This window comes from Chinchilla lanigera, unplaced genomic scaffold (assembly GCF_000276665.1).
Source record: "Chinchilla lanigera isolate Chin_1 unplaced genomic scaffold, ChiLan1.0 scaffold00084, whole genome shotgun sequence".
In the NCBI taxonomy this organism is placed as follows: Eukaryota; Metazoa; Chordata; class Mammalia; order Rodentia; family Chinchillidae; genus Chinchilla; species Chinchilla lanigera.
The window spans coordinates 9605915-9614327 of record NW_004955485.1 but is presented as its reverse complement, the minus strand read 5'-3'; the positions used below and the strand labels follow the sequence as shown (position 1 = coordinate 9614327).

At 46.1% G+C, this 8413-nt stretch overlaps 1 protein-coding gene across 1 annotated transcript; it reads right to left on the bottom strand.

Annotated features, from left to right (window-relative positions):
• Nucleotides 1-1204: 1204 nt before the first annotated feature.
• Ndufb8 (NADH dehydrogenase (ubiquinone) 1 beta subcomplex, 8, 19kDa) lies at nucleotides 1205-6547 on the bottom strand. The gene is made up of 5 exons (XM_005403905.2): nucleotides 6425-6547; nucleotides 6067-6193; nucleotides 4397-4496; nucleotides 3746-3901; nucleotides 1205-1388 (listed from the first exon to the last, which is right to left on the bottom strand). Exons 1-5 carry the CDS (start codon nucleotides 6507-6509, stop codon nucleotides 1296-1298), a joined length of 561 nt encoding a protein of 186 aa, XP_005403962.1. The 5' UTR covers nucleotides 6510-6547; the 3' UTR covers nucleotides 1205-1295.
• Nucleotides 6548-8413: the final 1866 nt, after the last annotated feature.

Below are 8413 nucleotides of genomic sequence, written 5' to 3'. Positions count from 1 at the left end.
TTTATTTTGGCCCTACCAAAATTTGGAGATTGACTCCAAAGCTGAAGCCTTGGTTATCTAAAGGGCCCATCTCATTCTGACACAACTCTGGAGTGCCTTTCCACATGGATGTGGGAGTTCAAGGTCAGGCACAGGACACAATGGCACTGTCCATGCTCATACCACCCTTATTACCTAATAAGCTCTTGACAAGTATGTCTTGAATTTAACACAGGTGGGTGAGACCTGAGAAAAAGCAGGGTTAAAAACTGAACCTGAGGCAGTTTGCAGAATTAGGGGCGAGGCGCAACTGCCAGTGATGGAGTACTGAAGAAGAAATTTGAAACAGAGACACAGGACCAGTTCAAGGAAGACACGATTAAACAAGTGCAGCCTTCTCATGTCACACATCTCATTCTTTTCACATAACTGGTGGACGGCTCTTCTAAGCAACTACTTGACAATTCTGTCTTGTTCAATTTTATAGCCCCAGGGCATAGCAATGTCTCATATATATATTTAGAGACACATTTGCTAAATAAATGATCATTGCCAGGTGTGGTGGCGCACACCTGTAATCCCAGTGCTCAGGAGGGTCACTGTGAGTTCAAGGCCAGCCTGGGCCTTGTAGTGAGTTCAAGGGAAAAAAAAAAAAGTGGTTTCCCTGGGTGTGGTGGCACATACCTATAATCCCAGCACTCAGGAGGCTGAGGCAGGATTGGTTGGAGTTCGAAGCTAGCCAGCCCGGGCTATAAAGTGAGTTTGATGCCACCCTGAACTACATAGTGAAACATTGTCTCAAAAATACCTCCACTCAAAAAAAGTGGGTTTTTTTGTTTTGGTTTCAGCTTTTTCAGATAGGGTCTCACTGTTCACCTTGAACTCAGCAGGTCTCCTGCCTCAGCCCTCCAAGTCCTGGGATTACAGGCATGTGCCACCACACCTGACAGTGTTTTTTTCTTTAATAGGAAATCTCGTTCCAACCCGAGAAGTTAGGAAGACTGTCTCCTTTGATCCTGCAGATAGGAAAGGAGTGATGTTTAGCACCTGCTACACAACTGGAACTGCGTCACCTCCCAGTCCCAGGGAAGTTAACAGCTTCTTGTGCTTAACACCCTGTCCTTCTACTAACACTGACAGAACAGGCAGAAGCAGAGGAGAGTAGATGGGGAGGGAGGGAGGCTTCTCACAGCAGTGCTATGCCTGTGAGAATAAAGCACAGATACCAGAGCACTAAGTTTTATTAGGCGTTTCATGAAGGTTAAGTCTCTAGAAATGAGGAGTCCTTGTTAGAGGGCTCAAGAGTCCAAAACACCTCAGATCTCATAGTGAACCACAGGCTCAGGTTCTTTGGTGGGATCACCGCCTCGTTCCAGGTACAGATTATTATAAGGGTACTGCTTCGGCCCCTAAGGAAGAAAACGCAGGTCAGCAAGAACAACAAAGAACACACTGCCATCCAAAGCCTGGCTACACCCTACTCTGTTTTTTTTTTCTTTTTTCTGGTATCAGGAACCGAAGTCATGACCTCACACTTGCCAGGCAGGCGCTGTGCCGCTGAGCTAAATCTCCCGCCCCTACACCCTACTCTGAGTTAACAATCATGCATGGGAAATGGGCACGCAATAGCCCTGGTCAGCCCCGACTGGGCTGGAACAGCAGGAGCAGCACTTTTCTTCCCCACTCAGCCCAAGGCAGAGAAAAAGCCTAAATTGTAGCAGAAGTGGTGCCTGCACTGTGAGGGAGAGCAGGGCATGCAGGGGTGGCGGGGAGAAAGAGAATCAGAGTCAAAGCTTTCTAAATGAGACGATGCATCCATCCATTCCGTTCTCTCTCGGGGTCGAGACAGACTCAATCTCCTTTAAGTCACTCAGCCTCTAATGGTTCCACCACTAAAGTGGCCTAGCAAATGAGGCGTGCAGGAGCAGCAGTGGGGGGAAGCACAGAGGAGACAGGGCTGGGACGTGCTTCAGGGGCTGCTGGCTTTACCAACAAACAGCTGTCAAAGAACACAGCTCAAGAGGAGGAGAAAAGGGTGATATGCTTATAGAACTGAAAAATGGAAAAGCCACACTGTGTCCTGCACTCCTCAAGTGAAGTTAGTGCTCACCCCGGCCCAACGTGCACTCTTCAGAGAGGAGCCCCTACGGCTTGGCAAGAAGACTCGTGTCAGTGCACACAGACGTACCAGCCACCTCTGGGACACTGATTATCTCTGCAGAGGTGACGCTGGGCAGCCAACTGCAAACACGGCAGCCTCTCTGCCTTTCCAGTCTGTCCTGGAGACTATTCCTAGATTCACTTCCTAAGAATCTAACCTTCCCCGTGTGTTATTCTTCTTTTTTTTTTTTTTTTGGTTTTTCTCCGGTACCGGGAACCGAACTCACGACCTTGCACTTGCCAGGCAGGCGCTTTGCCGCTGAGCTAAATCCCCAGCCCCCACCGTGTTATTCTTCTGTTCAAAAACCAAAAATGGCTCTGTGCTCCTGAAGGCAGACAAAGTCATCACAGCACCACTGATCCCTAGCACAGTCAGCGGTACATAGCAGTGGCTGCAAAAATGTGTATTACATTGAAACATCACTGTACTTGCACATTCAAATTCCTCAGCTTACAATAGTAACTGCCTCACCTAACTGGATCAACTCACCTTGCAATATTTTTTTTTACACAGTGACTTCCAAGTTTAGATGCACATCCGAATTACCTGGGGGACTGTTGAAAATACTGATCCTAAAATTCTACCATGGAGCTACTGAATTAGGATCTCTAGAAAGTAGAGCCTAGGAATCTGAATTTTTAGCAGCTCTCTAGGGAAACGATGCAGCTGGTTATCTAGGAACTATTTAATATACCTATTCCACTTTTGCTAAATCACTCTCCTTTTCCCATTTCTTCCCTTACCCTAAATGTTTTACCCAGCTTCACCAGCCAAATCCTATTTTTAGCATCTAGCGTTAGCTCTTTCTGACAACAGCTCATTCCACTCTGCATATACGTTCTCTATACAAACACATACACCATAAATATATTAATACACACCATACATATATGTGCTCAAACCTAACTCCCACATAGCTGTTCACATGTTGTGCATGTCATTTATCTAAATTTTCTTAAGTTTCTTTAACATTATGGAGTATATTTTCTTTCTTTTTCTTTGGTCTTTTTGAGACAGGGTCTTGCTATGTAGTTCAGGCTGGCCTTGAGCTCACTTTATAGCCCAGGCTGGTCTTGAATTCGAAACGATCCTCCTGCCTCAGCCTCTCGTGCTGGGATTACAAGCATGCACCACCACGCCCAGCTTGGAGTGTATTTTCTATGTCTTTTACATTGTCCAAAATATAACTAAGCTTACAACACATGCTTAACTTGCCTCCAGTATATCCCACAGAAAGTGCCCTTCACATGTCCAACAGGATAAGACTTCAGCTCTAGATTCCTTGACACTACCTTAAAAAGTCACTCCCTGAAATATAACAGCTAAGTATAACCCTCAAATGGTAACTCTAACAGGTAGCTGGCTTCCACATCCTCATTCCTCAGCTCATCCTAAAATGTGCCTTCTCACTTAGACTGGTCCAAGTAGGGGTGGAGTACTCTGGTATTTATATCAAGCCAATGGGTAAAGCCCTTCTCTTTGCCTATTTTCTACAATTCCTGGAAGCTAGGTTTGATACTGACTGGTGCCCTATGCCAGAGATTTAACTCCCCCAGGAAAGCGGGTAAACAAATGTGCCTAAGGTAGCACTTCTCAGGTACTCACCACAGGCTGGTAGCTGGGATATATCTCCCCTACCCAGAACATGAAAATCATGAAGGCCACGAAGCCGAAGAGATGGTTACGCATGATGTGCCAAGACACAGGTGTGGGAGATGTGTCCACACGGTTCCGGATAAACATGTCTAGGTGCCAGTGAATCTGAAACAGAAAGGCAGGTAAATGTCACAAAATGCTCTTCCTACAAAAGCCATGCAGGCAGTCCAGTGTGACCAGAGCCTGATACAAGGCTAGGCAATGTTCTGCTGCCTAAGAGTGATGGTCTGAGACACATGGCTGGATGCTGGCCTCTGTCTAGGCTCTGCTCACTAGAAACAGTGCTATCATAAAGTATATAATTTCAACAACATGGAGCTTTAATTATTTCCAGAAGTCCCAGTCCACAGCCAAATATGGAATTTCAAGTCTTAGGTTACTAGACCTTGTTTTTTTTTTTGTACCAGGAATCTAACTCAGGACCTCACACTTGCCAGGCAGGCACTGTGCCACTGAGCTATATCCTCAGCCCTTGCATCTTTGAGCAGAAAAGATGAGTGTTACTGGGACTTAGCAGTGCCATTTCCGCTAAAGAGAAGATCCCAGAAATACATAGCAAGTAGTAAAGAGAGAAGGTTAAATGAGTTACGGTTTTCTCACCGGTTCACCCCAGTTCAACCTCAGGTCTGGGTGGTCCCATTCATACCACGGATCCCTCTCATGTTGTGAGCGGTCAGGAAGCTTCGGGTAGTCGCCATACCTGAAAAATAGCAAGAATTTCTGGAATGCTGTGAGCAATGTCAGACAATGCAGAGTCTCATCTCAGAGATGAGAAATCAAGAAATAGCTATAACCACCCCACCTAAGAACAGAGGAACTGACTCCTAAGACCTCAAATTCTAGTCACTAACCACAGAACTAACCTAACTGTAATGACAAGGTCACGTCAAACTCTAAAACATTACAATATATAAGGTTTCCTACGGATGGTGGTGGAGTACATCTGTAATCCCAGCACTTGGGAAGTTGAGGCAGAAAGACTGTGAGTTCAAAGCCAGCATAAGCTACATTGTGAGACTGTCTTAAAAAAATAATAAAATTATAAAAAATGATAACTTTCTCTTCCCTATTTAAAAAAAGCACATAATCCTATGATGCTACTGCTAAAAGGGAATCTAGCAATCAATTATTCTGTTCCTTCATCAGATAGAAAATGAAACAAAAACTTAAGGTCTGAATCCAAAGTCACCTAGCTAACCTAAAAAAAAAGCAGAAAGGGTAGGAATTAGAAAAGCATTTACATCACAACTGTGTTTCTCAACCAGGAATTGGCAGACATCTCTATGCCTCAAACATCTCTTGGGACTTCTTGCCTAGTTGGGTGTTATCAAGATTGCTCCTGCCCACAATAGTTTAAAAAAAAAAGGGAAATGATGATAACTAGACATGTGTCACAGAAAATGATAGAAACAAGAATAGGGTGCAGCTGGACATGGTGGTGCACACCTGTAATCCCAGCACTCGGGAGGCTGAGGCAGGAGGATCGTTGGGAGTTTGAGACCAGACTGGTCTACACAGTAAGTTCAAGGGTAGCCTCAACTGCAGAAAGAGCCTTGTTTCAAAAAGATCAAGGAAAGAGGAGGGGGGGGCAACAACAAGAATAGGAAATGCTGAAAACAAGACTGAAAGAATGATGCTAGGACAGGAAATGATGGTAATAAGAAACCATCAAGGGGCTGGGGATTTAGCTCAGCGGCACAGTGCCTGCCTGGCAAGTACAAGGTCATGAGTTCGATTCCCGGTACCGGAGAAATACCAAAAAAACAAAACAAAACAAAAAAAAACCATCAGCGTGTTCTGGAGATATGAAGAGGGTAACATCAATGGAGAATGGAATTAGTCGTTATCTACCTGAGCAGCTGCTTCGATTTCCATAGCCCTAACAGAAAGCTGTGGGGTTAAAGAGACATTCAGAACACTCCATCGACAAATAAGACTCTCACGACAAGAGCCAGCTCCAGCCTGGTCACGTGTTTGGATGACGGCACCTGAGCCCAGCAGATGCTCCATCTAAATGAAACGCGGCGCTCTGGACAGAGCCAAGAAAGGTTCCTGCTATCTGGGAGTCCTCGAGGGAGCCATTAAAACGTCGGCTTCCTCATTTGAGAAAAACAGCCTGAGCCAAGGAGAAAATTGAAGTCCTCTCGGCTGCAGCTGCTCACCCACCTACTCCACCTCCCTCCCCCAAAGACAGCACCCACACCAAGATTCGGGGGAAAGGGTCCGAGTGCAGCCACCCCCATCATCGCTCATCACACCCCCTCCCTCACCCCATGCCTTCGTCCGGGTACGGCTCGTAGTCTTCCACACGCAGATTATACTTCCTGGCGGCGGCCGCCCGTTCCTCTGGGGTCCTAGGATAGGGGCCCGGCAGCATGTCCTTGGTCATGTGGGAGGCTGGAGCGCAGAAGAGGGCAGGTCAGACAGTGCCCGTTCCCCGGGTGCCTGGAAGGCTGAACGCTTCCGGGGCTGCAGCGTCCCGGGACTTTGCCCGACCGGCGCGACCTTCCATCCTCCCTCCCTCTGCCGGATTACAGCCGCTGCTGGATCCACTAGCCCCCCACCCACACACACATCAGACTTCAGCCACCCGCTTCCCACGGTGAGGCCTCGCCCATTCCCGCAGACCTGTGCGTGCCCCCAACGGCACCGCCTGCCGAGCTGCGCCTCGCAGCCACCGGACGCCCAGAGCCGCCGCCCGGGCGCCCGCCATCTTCACCTTGTTTCCCAGTTCACTCTGCGCGTGCGCAAGGACGAGGACGGCAGCTGAGCTGGGCCAAACCTACTCAGAAGTCGTAGTGGGAGCGGAGACTCAATCTGGCGGAGTGGACAGGTGAATGGAGACCAGGAGCCAGGAGAAACAGCGGGAAGGAGAGAAAACCCGGATAGCCGCTTTGGTATTTCAGGTTGTTGTGTTAGGGAATGAGCATCTGAGGTAGACAGATGAGCCTCCGGCCCAAGCACGCACTAGTAAAACTTGCGTTTCTTTCTCCACTGGCTGCTGCCCTCTGGCTCTCCTTTACTGGCAGTTCTTCCATCCTGAAACGCGCTCGTTCTTCAAACCCAGCCCTTAGGGTTGCTGTTGCTTGTTTGTTTCCCGTTCTCCAAACTGGTCCGTCTCTTTCCACTAGATGCTCCCGCGCAGCTCACAAATCAGCTGAGTTGCCGCGTCAGTCCCAGTCTCCTTTGCTCAAACAACTGTAAAACGAATCCTATCAATCAGAGGCAGCTCTGCGGAAAAAAGCCCAAAACCTCGGATTCACCAGGACTTGCGTGAAGAGATTGCAAACCAGCCCACAACTGACAAGCTGTAATTTCATTGAAGAATGGGAGACATTATGTTTGCATATGAATGTTTTCACACGTTATAATGCAAATTATATGTTAACTTGCCTGTTATAATGCAAGTGAGATGCACATAACTTGCACTAACTCCAGAAATTTTAGGGTTATCACTCACTGTTTTGAAGCAAAATCTTTTCTTTTGAGACAGGGTGTCCTTAAACTCACCAAGTAGTCCAGCAGGCTGGCCTCGAACTCATGGCAATCCTCCTGCCTCAGCCTCCCAAGTGCTGAGATTGCAACCGAGCACCATCACACCCGGTGCAAAAACCATTGTTGTGGACATTCTCAACTATATTTCAGAGTGGTATAAAAAATATGTACTACTCAGTGTAAAATTTTTGTAAAGAATGACAACAGCAATTTTACCTCTTGTAAATGAACATCACTAGTTGGATAAAGTCAGAATAACTGGGCAACATCTACAGTCCACCAGTAGTAAATTGGATCTCATTCTGGATCAAGAAACAGTTGGTCTTGTTTATTTATTTGTTTATTTGTATTGGGATATCACTTACATATCATACAAGTTCCCCTTTGTAACTTTACAATAAAGTGATTTTTAGTATGCTTACATTCCACAGTTCTGCAACCTTCTCCACTATGTAATTCTAAAACATTTTCATTACCCCCTAAAATAAATCTCATACCAACTGGCATGTTTCCTGTCCTCTCACCTACTGGCAACCACCAATCTAGATTTGCCTACTCCGGTTATTTTATGTATGCATTATGTGACTTTTTGTGTCTGTTTCCTTTCACTGAGCTTAATGTCTTCAAAATTTGATCGTGTTTTACTACATATCACTACTTCATTCCTTATTAGGGCTCAATGATATTCTAGTATATGGATATATAATATTTCATTTATACGTTTATCGGTAGACATTTGGGTTGTTTTCAGTTTGAATAATGCTTCTATAGACATTTTTATGCAACTTTTCTGTGTGACAAGCCAGGCTTGGTGGCACACGCCCGTAATCCTACACTCGGGAGGCTGAGGCAGGAGGATCGGATCACTGTGAGTTCTAAACCAGCCTGGGCTAAAAAGTGAGCTCAAGACCAGTGTGAACTGCGTAGCAAGACCCTATCTCAAAAAGACAAAAAAAAAAAATTTCTGTGTGGATCTATGCTTTCAGTTCTTTTGTATATATACCTAAAAGAGTTGCTGGGGCATTTAGTAACTCTATTTTCAACCTCCTGAAAAATTCCCAGATTGTTTTCCAAAGGATCTACACTATTTACATTCCTGCTAGCAGGGTATGAGTGTTCTAA

Coding starts and splice junctions, on each gene's coding strand:
- Ndufb8 (XM_005403905.2), bottom strand. CDS start 6,509: ATGGCGGGCGCCCGGGCGGCGGCTCTGGGCGTCCGGTGGCTGCGAGGC. Junction 6,194..6,424: donor GCCGTTGGGGGCACGCACAG/GTCTGCGGGAAT, acceptor TCTGCGCTCCAG/CCTCCCACATGACCAAGGAC. Junction 3,902..4,396: donor GGTTGAACTGGGGTGAACCG/GTGAGAAAACCG, acceptor TTTCTGTTTCAG/ATTCACTGGCACCTAGACAT.